Genomic DNA, 19,925 nt, shown 5'->3' on the forward strand with positions numbered 1-19,925 from the left:
CAACAGCTCTCAGCAGGCCAGTGAACAGACTGCGTGCTGCCTGACACACAACTCACGAACAGATAACCAGACCTGCCCCCCATCACAGCAACAGACAACTGGACTGTAATTATTAAACAGAGTGGGAGCCAGAAACAGAGGCTGAGAGGTTAAGACAGACTGATAAATACACAAAGACAGGAGTGAACATGTGGATAGATAATAAGGTAGATAGACAGACATATAGTTACCAGAGCACCAGATGGATGGGCAACAAGACAGGTCGACAAATAGCAAGGCAGCCAGAATGACAGATCGGAAACACCTAAATCTAGGATTGATGTTCCAATGAAACAGAATTTCCAAGAATTTATTCAATTTGAGTTGTCTCTCAATACAAGGAATAAAGCGATATGAAAAAATCTGACCCTCCTTACTTTATGTTGTTCCCTTTTTCATTAATTTGATTGGCAGACTACATAGAGCGGATGGGAGTCAGGGTTTGTAGTTGCTGTGGCAACGGCCTGCTCTTTGTTAAAGGCTACATTCCTGGCATCTGATGTTTCTGCGCTGCGATCGATAAAAACCCAGCCTGCAGGGACTGATGAACGGACTGGGGTTTTGCCAGGCCAGCCAGGACCAGGTAGAGAAAAGGGAGTTAGATTGAAGATGTGTGAACAAGAAGATGGAAAGATAAAAGAGAGATAAAAAAGAAGAGAGAATGAGCAGAGATATGGAGATGCAAGCAGTGCAGCTACTGAGCCGGGCGGAGGGGTGAGTGCTTTGGGAAAGAAGAAGAGTGCAGTGTGTGTGCTCTCACCGGCTTTCTCTGCCTCATCTCAGCTATTTTCTGAATGTCACTCACTTCACTATCAAAGTAAGGTATGTGTCTGCCTGTGTGCTCATCATCTGCTTACCTTGGCAGGATTTTGCTTTGCTGTGATTGACAAGAGCTGTGCTAGCAGTCAATAGCTTTTTTAAAGATGCCTTTCATATTTCTATCATTTTTCTTTGCCTTTATGATGCATTCAAAGTCTCACTGCTCACAGATGTGTCTTATGTTTTGCACACCTAATTGCCAAAGATAGCCATGAGCAGAATGCTGATACGACTGGTAATGGGGCAATTATGGTCAGCTTCTCTGTCTACTTAGCCATCTGTCAATTCAACAACCTGTGGCTGTTGGAAGGTGTTCCTCTGCTAAGGATTGTCCCTCCAATCTGTGAAGAAGTAAAGCTTCCAGATAACATTATGTTTAGTAAATGAACTCTGTTTCCTTATCTTGAATCAATATGGTACAGCATGAAAAATGTAAAAAGTATGCCCAACAATTCAAAATTTAAAAAGAGCAACAATATTTTAATTTATCCTTCATTGAAACTTATTGGATTGTAAATGCCATGCTAGTAGTGCTGCAAAATGCAAAGTATAGGGAATATGAAAAAGATGTAGGCCTAATGTGTTGTTGCAATGAAGCACATGAATTCTGTGGGTATTACAGTATATGTTAATTTATGCATCTGTAATTTTTTTTATTTTTTTTTAAATAAAATGTCATATGACCAAACATAACACATTTTAAAAGGAAGAAATTCTGTGCAACCTGTTCAAAATGAAGCAATAAAAAATGAGATTGTGAGATGAATTGAATTTCCCTCGGGATCAATAAAGTATCTATCTATCTATCTATCTATCTATCTATCTATCTATCTATCTATCTATCTATCTATCTATCTATCTATCTATCTATCTATCTATCTATCTATCTATCTATCTATCTATCTATCTATCTATCTATCTATCTATCTATCTATCTATCTATCTATGATGTATGATTTGTTGATGTATGATGATAACTTGTTAAGTAGCCGTTCATTTGTTTCCATTCCTCCTACTGGGGTTATGTTTGCCTGGCAAATAGTGCTGAAGATTTACTAAGGATTCACATTTGATTTCCATTTCAGTTTTTTGTATTTTGCACAAAATAGTTTGCATGTTAGTTGTGACACTTACCATATAGGTCAGTCATTACCAGACCCCCTCAGATTCAGACAAAGAAACAAAATTGTCACTAACATAAAGTGTCAAATCACGCAGCAACAATAAATCCACATGGGCTTTTAGTCTCGCTGCATTTTTAAGAGGGTCATTTTCTGCCATCAAGCTAAACTATCCTCCTTCCTATGAAAACACCCGGAGAAAGCATGCAACCTTTTGTGCTTCCAAAGTGATGAATGTTTACATTTTTATGCTGCTGAGATTTCTCTTGCTGTCTTGTCCTGCAGTGAGTTTTAATTAAATTTTACATCCCCTTGCCATACAAGGTTCATTTAAAGAGAAACAGAAACGTTAACCGAAAACAAATTGTATAGGGTGAAAATTAAAAAAGGCCAGAGGCAAGCCAGGTAAAAAAAAAAGTTTGGCATTCGTTGGTTATCGAATTTATTGACACATTTCATGTATTGTGTCTTCCAGGGCTTGTTCGTGATGGTGCTCTGTATGTACAAGAAGCTGTGCCATGACAGGGGGCAACGTGGGTAAAAGAGACATGCGACACCCAGCCCTGCACCACTGCCATCTCTTCTTGGGTGGGGCCTTGCTGCTTCTCTTGGTCAGCTTGGCTCAGAGCTGCCCTGCACGATGTGAGTGCTCTGCGCAAAGCAAGTCAGTTAGTTGCCATCGCAAGCGCCTGCCCACCATCCCTGAAGGAATCCCTATTGAGACACGTGTCCTGGACCTTAGTAAGAACAAGCTACGCATCATTACACCAGACAACTTCTCTTCATTCCTTCAGCTAGAAGACCTGGATCTCAGCGACAACCTCATAAGTGTTGTGGAGCCTGGCTCATTTCGTTCTCAGCTTGCTCTCCGCTCACTCAACTTTCGCAGTAACTTGCTACAGCTGGTTCCTGCTGGTGTGCTGTCAGGCCTGACCAATCTGTCCCGCCTTGACCTTAGCCACAACCGGTTGGTGGTTCTCTTGGATCATGCCTTCCAAGACCTGCGCAGGTTGACGTCCCTGGAGGTTGGTGACAATGAGTTAGTTTTTATTTCTCAGCGGGCCTTTACAGGATTACTTGGACTTCAAAGTCTTACCCTGGAACGTTCAAATCTCACAGTAGTTCCTACTGATGCTCTAGGACATCTCCATAGTCTGGTTGAACTACACTTGCGCTACCTGAGCATTGGTTTTTTCAAGCCTTTTTCTTTTAAGAGGTTATCACGACTCCGCCTACTAGAGATTGATTACTGGCCCTGGTTGGACACACTGCCTCCCCTCTCTCTGCATGGTCTCAACCTCACAACATTGTTTATAACCAACACTAACCTATCTGCCTTCCCTGGAGCAGCACTGCACAACCTGCACTACCTCACACATCTCAATTTGTCCCACTGCCGCATCCAGCACATCCATCAGGGAGAGCTGGGTCAACTCTCACACCTAGTAGAGCTTCGGCTTCAAGGGGCTCATCTGATTTCTATTGAGCCTTTAGCATTTTTTGGCCTCAAATCTTTGCTTCTACTGGATGTGTCCGATAACCACCTGGACTCTCTGGAGAGAGGAGTTTTTGCCTCACCAGACAGCCTCCAGAGACTTTGTCTGGGTGGAAACCCATTAGTGTGCGACTGTAGATTGCTTTGGCTGCTCAACAGCCACAAGCCTCCCTCTCTGCAGATTTTGGATGTCCAGCCTGAGTGCAGTGCCCCCCAGCACCTCTTGGGAAAATCTCTACGTGACCTCAAGGAGCCTTTGGTCTCCCGATACATGACCTGCACCAAACCACGGATTGGACCCAACACAACCCAGCTGCTGATGACTGATGAGGGTCAACCTGCCCACCTGAGCTGCATGGCAGAAGGAGCACCTCGGCCCTCAGTGGTCTGGATTACACCTCACAGACGTTACATCACAACCAAGAGCATTGGTAGGGTGGAAGTTCAATCAGATGGTACCCTTGAGATCAAGACAGCGGAGCTGCATGACAGCGGTGTGTATTTGTGTATTGCCAGTAACCCTGCTGGCAACGCAAGCCTGTCTGCCTCTTTAGCTGTGAAGAGCCTGGGCATTCGGGACAGATTTCATAGCAACAGGAGCTCAAACTATCTGACAGACTCTAACAGCACATGGGGGAATGGGACAGTACTGTACAACATGACAGTACCTATAGACATTAAGACTATCATTATATCTACAGCTATGGGCTGCCTGTCTTTCCTGGGTGTGGTTATCTTTTGTTTCCTGCTTCTGTTTGTCTGGAGTCGAGGGAAAGGACGCCATAAGAGCAACTTTGATATTGAGTATGTCCCTCGCAAGTCCAATGGGGCATCAGCGGAGGTGTCTGAATCAAGTGGCCCAAGACGTGTGAACATGAAAATGATCTGAAAAAGATGAAAACTAAAACAAAAAATTGTCCACATATCACATGAAAAACAAAATACTTTTTTTTTTCCTTATGAGAGTGGATTTGTGACAAACGAAAGTAATGTACCAATATAGTGGGTGTCAAAATGACAGTGATCTAGTGATAAAGTGGGCATGTGAATATAAAAAGTGATATATGAAACAGTGGACGTGTTTATATGAAATAATGTTCTCATACAGTACTTTGAATATAATACTATAACCAACATATCAATATGGGAGTGATATAGTGCTACACTAGGCATGTGTTTCAGTGATGTGATGAGTAATGATGTTGTCGACTCACCATAACATCAAGGTGAAAGAAGGAGCCGCTGGGAGTGATAGGGATATCTTTGTGTGGCAGTAGAGCTATCATCGCTGCAACATGTCAGGACTAAATTGTGTAATACCCATATTAGCTGCAGTATGAAAGGTGTGTGTTGTGTTCATGTGTGCAGAAGTGTGTGTATGTGTGAGTGCATCAGTGTGCGCATGTTGCATTTGTGCGTTTCTTTGTGCATGTGCACGCATTGCCTTTCTTGTTGGATGGAACAATTAAAATGAATGAAAGGGATCAAGGCTTTTTTCAGGCCTCTGTTCCATCATTCTAACAACAGTATTGTCACTGTTGTGAAAACAGAGGATTATCTATGTTTGTATGCAAAATCACAATTATGATATTCAAGAGAAATGCTGCATACATTTTAAAATAGGTCATCATCCCCCTTTGAATAACTCCAGCATTAGATGGGGATTTTTTTTTGTTTATCTTAATGAACAAGTCAAATACCCCTGTGGGTACAATGTGAATTAAGAGCTTTGTCTTTACCAAAGAGCTCACTTTCCTGCAACACTAGATGCTTTTCCTGAAGAAAAAAAAAAAAGAAGTTGTCAGTTGTGTTATTACTCTGAAAAAGCTGTTAGCTCTAGAAATGGCATGTTGAACCCATTTTATAGCACAATAAATCATGGGCAGATTTTCCTGCAAGACAAATCCCTTGATATGATAAAAAAAAAGTCTGTGGCCAGAAACCACAGCAAAGATTTACTGGCCGATACCCTTTTTGGGACAAGACAAAGTTGAGCTTCGCAGATTTATGGGTTGAATTTCTCCCCCTCTCATTTTTCTTTGATCGCACCACTTCAAAGCTAGTGTGTCCGTATTCTTCCCTGGGGCACTGGGTATTTAATAGATGGCAATTTGAAAGTTGTAGTGGAATCTTGTATTGTTTGGTTTTTTGTTGAAAATGTTTTAAGTGTTTAGAAAAAAAGTAAAACATTTAAGGGCAATTCTTTGTATTGCAGGGATGTGGGTTGTAACTTGTGTGATCATGTTGTGATAAAATGTTAAAGGTTGTAAATTGTTTTCTTATGACAAATTTATGGGTATATTTTCAAAAGGAAATAAATCTTAATCATACCCCTAAATTGATGTAAGTAGTTTAAATTGGTGAAGATGACACGGATTGAACATATTTTCTTTTCCTATGAATTTCTTTTCCTATTTGTTATCATAATTTTTTTTATCTATCTATCTATCTATCTATCTATCTATCTATCTATCTATCTATCTATCTATCTATCTATCTATCTATCTATCTATCTATCTATCTATCTATCTATCTATCTATCTATCTATCTATCTGTCTCTATCTATCTATCTGTCTATCTGTCTATCTGTCTGAGCTTTTACCTACAAAAAAAATTATTTTCCCACACGTTTCTGCTCTTTTAAGTTCCAATTAACCATTGTCAACATGATTTTGAGCTACAATAAATTAAGAAAATGGTTTACATTGTAAATGCTAAACGTCAGCTTGTAAAAGGCTGCTATCTTGAACATGATAGCATACGCAGCCTCTCCTATGGCTCGAGTCACCATCATAACGAGATTTGATGCAGTTGTGGAACAATAATTCTAATATAGAATGTCTGTCATCTTAGTTTTCCCCAAGTTCCCTCACATTATATATGTAAGATCATTATCATCTCAAAGTAACACAGTCATGGCAGTGCTGACAAAAAAATCTGGAATATGTTTCCATTTTCAAGCTGCTGCACACCATGGGATCTGATTGTGCTGCACACTTTCCTGCAATCCTGCTGGGAATTGGAAAACTGCGACTCCATGCATCTTTTTGCTGTACACACTAATCAGAAAACATCCAAACTGGGCCAAATGAAGGAAATCAGAAATGGGGCACTTTGAGCAACAGCATGTTTATAGCCAACATTGCGAGAAAAAGAAAAAAAAACATACCACTTAAAATGACCTGACACCCATTAAAAGTGCAAACCTGCATGTCTTACCTGTGCTAATATGAGCACATTCTCATTGAGACCAAATGATTAGCCTATAAAGAGTTCTTAAACGCTGCCTTCTTCACTGCATCACCTGACAATCTGATAAAAGAAAATGCTAATTTGGCATTCGGCTCTATCAGACAGTTTCTTTTTCTGGCAGCATTTGATGCCATCATGTTAATGGTAAAAACAATGTCTTTCTTTTTGAGTGTGAAAGCTCACAGGGAATATTCAGGCTGCTGCTTTGGCGTTATGAAGACAACATCAAAGCCCCTCCAATAGACTTTCATTATTTTTGTTGCAGTTTCCCTTTTACTGATAGAGTGCTCTAAACAATGGAGAGGAAATGTAATGATTCTATTACTGTCTTGTTCCCTCACATTATATCTCTCGATAGATGGGGGATTTCTGAATCAGTTATTAAATGAGTCATGCTCTCCAAAGCTGTGAACAGTATGTCATTTATATTTGAATGTAAAGGATTCCCCTGCTCAGTCAGTGATCTGGTGAAGAAACACTGTTGTTATTATCTTTGTGTTAACCAGTGATTAAAACCTCAACCAATCTTTCCGAAGCCCTTTCCGTTAACACAGTGTGTTGATGTTTTGAGTGAATTAAAATGAGTTAGGGGTGTTTAGTGGCATTCAAGTAGAGATGTTCACTCTCAGGGCTGTGTACCCCTAAATTAATAATTTCACACATCATAAAGAGACCTTCATAAAGAACCTGTCACTGCCTTGCAGTGTTATCAAAGAGCATGAATCAACGTGAAAGAGACTCTCTGTGCCTGGATGTTGCATCAGTGGGACTTTAGCTTGGTTCTAAAAGAGGAGCTGCTTCTCTCCACAGAGTCTGGTTTCCCATGCTAACGAGCCATCTTGGCGTGAGATCTTTGACCTGTGGGGCCAGTGACTGAAATGAAAAGAATTTGTCCCTGACTTTCATTTTGCAAGTGGGGTTGAAAGTTCATCCTTTCTCACGAGATCACCTTTCTTCATAAGAAGAAGCTGAAGAAATGAAATGAACGACATGTCTTTTTAAAAGTCATGTACTGCAAATAGCTTCTCATCATGAAAAATAACATATGTTAATAAAGCATTACTTATAGATTGTTTCCAAAATGCCCCTGCCTTAGTTATGTTTGATCATTATGTCCAGTACATTACACTGTCTGGTGGCTCCAGACATTTGTGCTGTTTTGATTCATTCCTCAGAACATGAATCAATAAAAAATATTGGAGTTTGGTGCAGTCGCTCTTCCAAGTCCCCTGAGAAACACTTATAATGTACAGACAATAATGAAAGGTCAGTCAGTAACTGAGCTGGCCTGGAGATACATAAGGTTTATGTCACAAAGCAACCTCAGAGGGGCTTTAGGAAAGACCTGTAAAGTGTTGTGTTACAGCCTGTTGGCCATAGAAGCTAATGCTCTGCAGCTAAGTATGTAATAATAAAGCTTATCTCTGCACCACTTATCAAAACCAACATTACAAAGTGAAAAACAATAACATACACAACAGTTTAGAAATAAAAAGGAAGACAGAGAAAAAGAGGTAGTACTTTATACAATGGTTGACTTACAAGAAACAAATCAATAAAGACAGTGGATAGTACAAATACACTAAGACAAATACCTTGTATATGTAAATTTACTTGGCAATAAAAACTGATTCTGATTAGAATAACAAGAAAATGTTTTATCAAAGATTTATTTTGAAAAAAGAAAAAGGATATCATTTTAGCAAGTCACCAGTAGTTTTTCAACAGCTATGACATCAAAACAGCAAATGCTTGGACACCTTTAATCTTAAAGTGTGGGGGTGGAATGATAAGGGGTTCCTGCCTGAGGAGTAGTAGTATAAGGACATAAGTTCATTCATAGTGCCAGGCCAGGAAATGCGTCAAAAATGTTAACTGTTGTGAAATCTTCCAAACCAATCCTTAAAGGTATTAACAGCTAATGTAAGGTCATCACAAAGTGCTTTACATAAAAATAAATCGAACAGCAACCTCATGACTCCCTCCCCCACCCCTACCCCAAATCCAAGAACTAAGGTAAGAAATAAGATAGAAGATTCTTATTGGTCACATGCAGCTTTCCATCCACCAATGACAGGTGTACGTACCTGCATATTTGTTATGTCATGGATTTTATCTTATAATTCTGGCATATTTGTCTTAAGACCTACTGTGGACCGAGGGAATGCTATCATTAATTCTTCATGAGGAAACACTGGAGGTTAAAATGTTAAAATTCAAAGTGGAAAGTCACAAAATTATAAAATTTAGAAAATTAAAAAAATAGAAAGTCATCCAAAATCATCTTGATATAAAATAAGTTCATATATTTTATATATAAAATTAAATGACATAAACAAATTATTCAGTTAAAAGGTAAGTCTTGAGTTTGCATTTTAAAATATTGATATTGTGCTGTTTCTTCAGGTTTCCAGGTAAACTGTTCCATCGACAGAGGGGCCTTGGTAATAAAAACCGTACGTTTTAGTTTGGACACTTGGAACAACTAAAAGACCACTTCCAGAAGACTTGAGGGCTCTGCTGGGCTCAGAGGTAAAAATAAAGTGTAATTAATAGATGAGAGAAAAGAGCTTTAAGAAAGAAAACCACCATGGTCCCTTTGTGAGAAGTTGAACGTATAAATATAACAGTTTGAGTTCAATTAAAAGTCAATGTTCATTGATCCTGCGTTATTAAGCATGACTGGATGGCTATGTGTTTTACACGAAAGTTGTAGAAGGTACACCCAGGTTTTGACATTTGTTATACCTATACATTAAGGTGATGGACTAATTCTACATCTACATGAGTGCATGCTTTTGGTATAAGTATATGACTACAGATACAGTAGGTAGATTAAGCATTTTTCTCACCATATCTGACACATTTCATTAGAAACTCCAGAAGTCAACGAGTGATCACGTAACATACACTCAACAAAAATATAAACGCAACACTTTTGTTTTTGCTCCCATTTGTCATGAGATGGACTCAAAGATCTAAAATTCATTCCAGATACACAATATTACCATTTCTCTCAAACATTGTTCATAAATCTGTCTAAATGTGTGATAGTGAGCACTTTTGCTTTGCTGAGACAATCCATCCCACCTCACAGGTGTGCCACATCAAGATGCTCATCAGACACCATGATTAGTGCACAGGTGTACCTTATACTGCCCACAATAAAAGGCCACTCTGAAATGTGCAGTTTTGTCTCACAGCAAAATGCCACAGATGGCGCAAGCATTGAGGGAGCGTGCAATTGGCATGCTGACAGCAGGAATGTCAACCAGATCTGTTGCTCGGGCATTGAATGTTCATTTCTCCACCATAAGCCGTCTCCAAAGGCGTTTCAGAGAATATGGCAGTACATCCAACCGGCCTCACAACCGCAGACCACGTGTAACCACACCAGCCCAGGACCTCCACATCCAGCAGGTTCACCTCCAAGATCGTCTGAGACCAGCTACTCAGACAGCTGCTGAAACAATTGGTTTGCATAACCAAAGAATTTCTGCACAAACTGTCAGAAACCGTCTCAGGGAAGCTCAACTGCATGCTCGTCGTCCTCATCGGGGTCTTAACCTGACTCCAGATCGTCGCCGTAACAGACTTGAGTGGGCAAATGCTCACATTCGATGGCGTCTGGCACGTTGGAGAGGTGTTCTCTTCACGGATGAATCTCGGTTTACATTGTTCAGGGCAGATGGCAGACAGCGTGTGTGGTGTCGTGTGGGTGAGCGCTTTGCTGATGTCAATGTTGTGGATCGAGTGGCCCATGGTGGTGGTGGGGTTATGGTATGGGCAGGCATCTGTTATGGACGAAGAACACAGGTGCATTTTATTGATGGCATTTTGAATGCACAGAGATACCGTGATGAGATCCTGAGGCCCATTGTTGTGCCATACATCCATGAACATCACCTCATGTTTCAGCAAGATAATGCACGGCCCCATGTTGCAAGGATCTGTACACAATTCTTGGAAGCTGAAAATGTCCCAGTTCTTGCATGGCCAGCATACTCACCGGACATGTCACCCATTGAGCATGTTTGGGATGTGCTTGACCGGCGTATACGACAGCGCGTACCAGTTCCCACTAATATCCAGCAACTTCGCACAGCCATTGAAGAGGAGTGGACCAACATTCCACAGGCCACAATTGACAATCTGATAAACTCTATGCGAAGAAGATGTGTTGCACTGCATGAGGCAAATGGTGGTCACACCAGATACTGACTGGTTCTGAGTCCCCAGACCCTCAATAAAGCAAAAACTGCACATTTCAGGGTGGCCTTTTATTGTGGACAGTCTAAGGTACACCTATGCACTAATCATGGTGTCTGATGAGCATCTTGATGTGGCACACCTGTGAGGTGGGATGGATTGTCTCAGCAAAGCAAAAGTGCTCACTATCACACATTTAGACAGATTTATGAACAATGTTTGAGAGAAATGGTAATATTGTGTATCTGGAATGAATTTTAGATCTTTGAGTCCATCTCATGACAAATGGGAGCAAAAACAAAAGTGTTGCGTTTATATTTTTGTTGAGTATATATCACATGCTGAAAAAGCATTGTAGAGGAGACCGGAGTTGGCTGTTGCACATTTTACTCTTGTATGAATTACTCTTAACACATCATACAGTAGTCACACCTCCATTACATCAAACAAGTTATAAACCATCAAAGACACTTGGACCCATTGTGACAACCAACCCATTAATGAGGGTTGGTTGTTTTTATGGCAATCAATGAAATTTTAGTGGGGCAAAAAAAAGGGGAAAAAAATGCATAACTTTTTCATTTTTTGAGAAAGACATCTTTATGATCATCAGTACCCTAATTATTTGGGTATTATTAGAATTATCCTCTCTAATTAAGTAGAACAAATGTTTAGTGTGATAGAAGTATTTATTTGGTGTGCATGTGTGTGGGTGGATGGGATGAATTAGTGCATTCCCAAAAACATTTGAAAACAATGGACTGTAAGATAGATGTCTTCAATTCCAACTGAACTTGAACTGTCGCAGAAAATTTAAAGAGTAAATCACAGTTGGTGCCTTACCTACAAATACTAGTTAAAGGAAATCCTGTTGACATTTTGAATACAATGACAACTTCCAAATGAAAAAAATACTTTGACTCTTATAAATTACATATTGTCTAACCCGGTAATAAACATGGTATGCACAGACTGTAATTGTCACGGACATGGGTTGAAAAACAAGAAAGGAGGGCCCAATTGCAGATAAAAACAAAAAAATGATTTTCTTTACATGAAAAACACAAAAGGAAAAACAAAACTCACGATTAAAACGTAATCCAATAAAAACCAAACGAAAAAACATAGGAGCAGGGACCACGAGGAAACATCCAACTGGTACTGAAAAAGAACAACACAGCTTACGAAAGACAATGATCTGATTCAAAGGGAAAGAAACACTGAGACTAAATAGACCTGGGCTAATCAGACATAGGTGAAACTAATGAGACAGGTGACTAATCAGGGTAATCAAGACAGGAGGGAAACACAGGGAGGCAGGAAACACTGGCTGCAGTTACATGTGCAGAATTTCTTCAATCCGATTTCACTGTTTCCACCTTTCAGACATTTGAAACATTTCCAGCAGCGTTGTTTAACTTTTGTTGTGACTTTCTAAACGTGATCGTATTGGTTAGATTATTGAATTGAACATTCTACTCAAATTAATGATCAACTGTAAACATACATTAAATATGAATGAGTTGCTGCCACTTTTCGACATTAGGCTACTTTAAAATCAGGCTGTATTAGTTCTTCTCAGCTCTGAGTTCACTTTTATTCACACTGCTTTATCCTTTGTCTCAGCTGACAGTAAAAAATGTTTGTTTTTTAGGCAGACTTAGCAGTTACTGTAGCTCGCTGGGAAAGATGCCAACTATTGCTCTTTTTTACTGCAATGTAATATTTGTATAAAATAAGGTTGTATGAAATCGTATGAAAGGCATTAATATGATACATTAATATATAAAACACAAATATGATCCAAAGTTGAGAGAGGGTAGTCGTCATGGATCAAGAGTGGAAACTAAACTTTTAAATGACACGGCGATCATTTATGAAGTTGTGCACGCTGATCACAGACTCTAAGCAGGCTTTGATGGAAACACGTCAACCGGTCAGGACCAGTTGACCCCAGTCAGGCAGACATGATCAGATCGAGTGTGTACATGGATCCTGATCCGAACAACGATCGGCATAAACCACCCTCTCGATTGGGATGAAATTTCTTTCGGAATGAGGCTGATTGGATCAGTCTGCTCTGATTGACGTGTCTACATTCAGCATTTTAATTCGGATCAGGCTTTTATTCCAATTATTTGTGTCCATGTAACCGTAGCCACTGAGAACTACAAGTAAAACATTGAACACTGATGAAACACAGGGAACTAAAGGGTGCAAGAAAACACAGAGAAGCACAGGGAGAAGACATTACAAAATAAAATGGCATGTTTTTTAATTACTGTTTTTGATGCATGTTTTAAAATATTATTCTCTAATAGTTGCATATCACAACATATACTGACATCACCTCACTTGAGATTTATTTTTGTTTTCAAACATTTGTAGTTATGCTGAGCGACTGACCACATTTAAAAGGTGTTATTTTATACAGCCCTTGAACAAAATGAAACATTTTTCTGTTGGAGGCATTGGTATTGAAATGCACATTGAAACTGGTGGATGGCAAAAGCTTTTTGATATAAGTGCAGATTTTCCATGTTAATGTAAGGTGATAACACTTCATGTTGCACAGCAGCTCTGCTCTCATTGTTATGGATGGTGAAATCACTCTTGTGATCAGCTCCCCATTTAACCCTGCTTTTCTCAAAACTGAGCACCACTCATCTCATTTCAGTGGAACTGCCCTGTTAAAACACAGCTTGTGGCAAGTGTCATTGAGGGTGCAGTGTGAAAGATGAGAGCAATAACAGAAAAGAAGCATATCACATTGCGTTTGTAGTCGACCCCATGGGTGTGGATTGTATTCACACAGCCTTTGGGGGTAGAAAAGGTTCAATGTGACGTCATTTTACGGACTTTTCCCCTGAGTTCTATTAGCCGCAGCCCGGAGCTTATGAAGACACCCTCCCTACAGAGGGTTACATGTGTATGAAAAATTACAGCTGACTTACTAGAGGCTTGCTGTATCGTTTGTGCTGAAACTGCAGGGAATTACAGTCATATTAGAAATGTCCTCTGGGTGTAATGTGTAACCCATTTGAACACGAGCCCTGTAGGCTGCTCAGTGTTGGAGCTAACCTTTACGAAACATCATTGCAGTATTGCTCTTAAAAAAACCCAGAGCAATAACCTTTTTTTGTACGATAAAGGATTGCGAGAACCAGCTGGGCTTTCCCATATTGGTTTATCGTGTTGGTTGCATGGCAATTCTTCTTTTGACTGTTGCACGGCAGTTGGACAGTAAGCAAGATGAACGATTATAAATTCATTAATTCTTGAGTTATGACTCCTTGCCCTGTTTCCTATTGCAAATACTAAATCAAAGAGGAAGAAAAGCAAAGTTAGGTGCTGATTAATTCAAACATTTATACTCTGTATAACAAGCCTCATAGTCAGCTTTAAATAGACCCATTGTTCTACCAAGAGTTGCACTCACAACACACAATCGTCTTTCCATTAGTTTTTTGTGTTGTTTTTTTTCTTTCTACAGTGAGTCATCAATTAATAAAGTCCATTTTGTACAGCTGGCCTACAGCAGTAAATGTAACAGCACTGTGACTACAATTACATGTTTTGTCAAATAAAGACTTGACCAACATGCAGCCTGGTAACATACAACTGTTATTTGCTCTTTTTAATTTACACAAGAACGTTAGAAACTCTAAAAGTCGCAAAGATCTAGCCTAAAGTAAGGGCAGAAATTGTTTTCCAGTCAGTAGTCATAGTGACGAGGTTGAGGCAGGCATCAGTTCCTTTACTGGGTGAAGAGGTCAGAGCAATGCTTAGAGGGTCAGAAGAGCTAATTAGACAGAATGAATGGCAGGGACCTGAGGGGGTTTGTGCAATTACCAACAGAATGAGAGGCGTATGTAGAGGAGATACATTCATCAGATATGCTTATATGAGTTTCATGTTTGTTTGTTTTTTTACCTTCAGGCCCTTAAATACCTGTATTTGAAATCAATTAATTATATGCAGTGCTCTTAGGTGGGTTGAGCTCTGAGAGAGCAGAGAATATGCTGCAAAAAAATTCTGTGCTCATTAACAAGCAGCACACACTGATAATCATGCATGGCAGCTAGTTTTAAGAATGGATTTGCCTCCATTCTGTGTGAGAATAATGGGCAATACTACAACCATGATGACTATGTAAAAATGTTCCTGCTTGCAAAATAACAGGATGAGCTGAAAAGCTCAAGCGTATTGGGGTGGCAAGGATCAGCTGCTCCTAAATATATATACATCCCTGCCTTAGTAGGAGCTGCCAGATGAGTTGGACTGAGCCTGAAGACGAGAGAATGTCACTTGAAGCACGTCTGGAGAGAGAAGCAGCCTGAATAATCATTATAGCATGTTCAGCTATCTCCCAAAAAGGCAGCAATATGCAGAAGAAGTACAGGAACTGCATGTTTCATGTACTCTGTTTGATTGTTTGATCCAGGATAAAAGGCGCATGGGAAACCCGGACGGTTGTCTCTGCTTGACTTCCCTCCAAAGACAGTCACTGTTTGGAAACGACTGGGAGTCCCTTAATGTCTTAGCAGTATAAGAAGGTTGTCTAGAGGAATTTTAATCAGCTGAAGACTGGGGTTGACACCTAACAATGTCTTGGGGCAAAATGGTAATAAGGTCAAGATGGCACAAATAAACCACAAATAATAAATCAACTTGTTAGGAAGAAGTCTGTAGATACGATCTGTCAGTTTGAAACGTTTATCAATTAAACATAAATGATAATAATGTAATATATTAAATAACAAGACTTGTATTAAGACTTTTTCTTCGAATAAAACTGATATCATGATATTCTGCTCTAATAATCCTCTAGAATGTTTTTATGTAACCGGGTTAAAAAATAAGTGGGATTTTAAGGGATAAATTAAAAGCTAAAGGCATACGCTTATGGCCAAATGAAAATGTTTTCTTCTTTGCGTATGACAGCTGTGAAACAGCATAACATTAGCACGACATGTTCGATGTGGAACTGCTATTTAATAGATACTGCTATTATCGGTGAAGATGAATACTTTTTTATTTAAACTTTATTTAGCGAGAAAAAAACCTCATTGAGATTTAGCATCTCATTTTAAGAAATCGTATAGCAATAGAAAACTCTATAAGTGGTAGGCAAAGATGTAAAAGGAAAAAAAAAGTTTTACAGGTTTTACAGAATATGGGCTAAACTCTGTGCCAGACTGCCGAGGTCTGACTTCTAACTAAAGTAGCCCCACCGAGGGCCACCGGCACTTCGACATAGCGAATTGGAAAACAAGTTCAAAGAGATTGTGGAAGCTTTGGTCCTGACCCAAGAGAACCTGAGAGGGACAAAACAACACCCTTAGAAAGCAGCAGGCTGCCAGCATATACGTATTGCTAGAGGGACATGGCAAGTTGAGTCAAAATACATTCTTAAGCATAGAGTGAAAAGACTGGGAAAACTAGAGGAGCTTTGTTTAAAAGCTGTGTGCCACAAAAAGACAAATAAATGTATATGTATACAACACACTGAGCTACTGTGGCTGTTGCTGGACTGCTGTATGTAAATGATATGTCACCCATAGATTTTGTATTTGTGAGTCATTTATTTCAAGTTTACTTGTGAGTCAGTGCAGAGGTTGGAAGTCAGTTGCAAAGAGCATGCGCAAAGCATTTTAAACATTCCTCATCACATCCAGTGAGATAGAATAAACAAATGCTTGCTGCATGAGTCAACTTAGTATACAAATGCATATTTGCATCAGAGAGTGACCAGAAAACACTAGTATAAACATATTATATAATCACTGCAAAAGGGTAGTGCTGAGGCAGGTGTTCAAAAGGCTCAAAGCTTATATCATGACAAATAAAGCATGATGAGCACGTGAGGCGTGAAATCCCAACACAAACACAGACAGTAGGTATAGACTAGAATAACTAGTGCCTTTGGGTCATAAAGGAACAGTCATAAAAGATATATTTTCTTCATAGATTATGACAAACATGTACTAGTATGTTGAGTTAAAATTAAGCAACAATAAACAAAAACAGATTCTTGAATGAATCGTTTATCAACGTTTAAAATCAATGCATTCAAATGAGGCCATCAATGACATTATGTAAAAGGGATATTCAGTTTTGTCTATGAAAACATGTCAGGCATGGTCTTAGGTTTTTGACAAAATTCTGATATTGTCCATGTGGGTAAGCAGCTGAGGTTTACTCCTGGGAGACACATTCGAAGTGCTGCCATCCAGAAATTCTTAATACCACCTTTGTTCACTATAATTAATTCAGCCAATGATTTGTCAGATTTAAGTGAAGCACTGTAACAAACACAGAGTATGAAGTGTTCTTAATCTATTGCATGGTTAGAAATATACAAAGAGTAGTAAATTAGTTTGTCTGTCTTGCAAAGGTGATGAGCTCGGATGCTTAATGGCTCACAGGATGAACAAATGGCTTATAAAGGGTACTATTTTGATGAAAACTAGAATAATATCAAAGTTCTTGGATAATTTAATCTAAAGTAAAAGTGAAACACAGACTCAAAACATCTGTTACAAGTAACTACACACCATGGTCAAAGCCTACAGTAGGTGCCTCAGAGGCATTGACCATGGATACTATCTCCTGGTCCAACCCTAACATGCAGTTAAGGAAACACCTTATCCAGTATTTCAAGATGTGCAACTTTAAATAAGCCCTCAACCCCACCCCTAACCCCACCCCCCAGCATGTATTAATTATTTTGACTTAACTATGTAACAGTCTCCAGAAAAAGAATGAAGACAGAAAATCCATGACTGGGTCTGAGGGTGCCCCTTTTTCTCTTCAGCCGAGATTGCCGTTGACCCAAATGACACCAGTAGAAAAACAGACCAGTTAGAAACAAATCCTGAGATAAATATACAACACACTTTACACAAACAGCACAATGCTCTGATCATGCAAACATCTCCTTATCATCCATTGTAACAGTATTCGATAAATATATTTTACATCAGTTTGCTGTGTTTGACTGTGTAGCTGTCTATTCTTGTCTTGTTTTAAACTAATTATAATGATTGGTCTGTGGAAGCCAGCCACAGCACAGCCGGGCAGTAGAAAATGAGGTTCTTTGAAGTTCCTTCTTTTGAATGGCAACAAAGATCGCTGTTGTTGCTGTGGTCTTGTTTCAAACCTGGAGCCTGCTTTGAAACCATACAAAGGAACTGCCTTGTAGCCTGTCCATGCTTTGCCCTTTTTACAAAATGAGAAGTAATTGGAATTGGCTGGATCAGCCTTTACTCAGTGTGATCATAAGAGTGACTTTGTATCTTCATGACTGTATTTGATTCCTCTGTATTGTTGGGTTTTTTTACTCCTTCCCTATCTATTTGTTAGCATGTCAGTGTGTTACACCGTGTGATCGTATATGTCATTTTGACCTTCAAGGCATGTACTCAGCTTGTAGCTTCAGTATCCAATTTGTTTTATATGTTCTGATCAAAAGAAAGCAATGATAAGAAAATAAGAAGTTGTTTCACAGGCTGGAGTGGGGTGGCAGAATGAGGGAAGCTATGATTCATAAGGGCCCTGGAGGGTGCTCCAAGGGCAGTTTTGCCCCATTTCTCTTGGTCATGTGGGTTAGTGGGGAAAGTACTGATGTTAAACCGATCCTAATGGATGTTGGCGGTGGGCATCAAGCTGCCGGCAATGGCGGAAGCAGGAGCCTGACTGTCTGTCTAATGTCAGATGAAAAGAGATGCTGTGCTGTCACCCCGCTCAATCACATCTCCCTGAGCAAAAACACTGACACTAATGAAGTGAACCACAGATACAGAGACACAGACACAGACTCCATAACCCCAGAGTTTTTAGCACAGATGACGGTTCAGTCATCCAATTAAGCTCTTTGTACATGGAATTCCAAATCAAATTGAGTTAAATCCAAATTAAATTAGCAATTCATGAGCTATTTACCGAGCCAACCACATATTACATCCATTTGTATTCAATTTGTAGGCTATTAAGTGTATTTGCCATCTTCATCAACATCATTTAAAAAACATGGTTACCTTAAAGCGCACTGAACAATAATGAAATGTGATTTTGTATTTAAAACGACTTGTGAAATTTAACTTGAATTGCAAGTTCGTATAATCAGGAGGCTGTTGTATCAAAGTCCAATTAGAAAAAAGCGCTGCCAATTCACTTATACGTTTATGTGAAAATGTGCCCAGCATAAGGCCAACCGATATGATTCTTAGCAAGTTAAGATTTGCCAATAACACTAATCCCAAATATCCAGTTGCTTGCCTTTTTTCCCCAAGTGTTGGTTTTCTCATATGAAACAATCCTTTTTCTGTGTTTCTTATTATGTCTCTAAATGGAAGATCTTTTATTTTTTGCAAATATTTACGAGGAAACCAAACAAAACTTGAAACTGCTCAGTGAAGTTACTACAATGCATCCTGGGGTGGGTTAGAATATGTGTACTAAATTTCATGACAAATAGTTTTGGAAATGTTAATCCCAGATTCACATATGGAAGCTATTGGTTGAACTGAAGGGATAGTCAGACACGCAACAAGCCAGTTCTTATGACACACCTTGGGACCAAGAATGAATATACTGAGTTTCAGTGAATTCAAACACGTCTTGGTTACACATCTTGACCTACCAACTGACAAACCAAAAAGGTTTGCCATTTGCTATATTTATTATTCACAAACACCTGTATAATAAGTTATCTGCAGGGATACAATGAGTGCTATGTCAAATGTAGTGCTTAATCATTAGCAGTCAGGTCTGTGCATTTTCAACTGCTAGTTTCTCAGCTGAAAACGTGTGAAACTGTGAAAGAGAACGTTGTTTTCAATCAGTGATTTTTAGCGTGGGCAACCTTCATTTAAATATAGATTAGAGGTATTTTCAGACTCATCATGAAGGAGTTGTGAATTGGAAATAGGCTGCACATACTGTACAGGTTTGACTCCCACTCACAAGAGCACATAGAGATGAACTG

At 39.3% G+C, this 19,925-nt stretch overlaps 1 protein-coding gene across 2 annotated transcripts in view; it reads left to right on the top strand.

Moving 5' to 3' along the window:
• Positions 1–4,377, top strand: part of lingo2b (leucine rich repeat and Ig domain containing 2b) — a 33,048-nt gene extending 28,671 nt beyond the window's left edge. The window contains exons 1-2 of one of the 2 annotated variants that reach the window (XM_079369675.1): positions 546–861; positions 2,455–4,377. In XM_079369675.1, coding sequence (XP_079225801.1) covers positions 2,498–4,363 — 1,866 coding nt within the window. In that variant the 5' untranslated portion in view covers positions 546–861; positions 2,455–2,497 and the 3' untranslated portion in view covers positions 4,364–4,377. Of the gene's footprint in view, positions 1–545; positions 862–2,454 lie in introns of those variants that run through there. The other variant, XM_079369674.1, reaches the window with a different exon arrangement.
• Positions 4,378–19,925: the final 15,548 nt, after the last annotated feature.

Source organism: Symphodus melops (assembly GCF_947650265.1).
Source record: "Symphodus melops genome assembly, chromosome: 19".
NCBI lineage: Eukaryota > Metazoa > Chordata > Actinopteri > Labriformes > Labridae > Symphodus > Symphodus melops.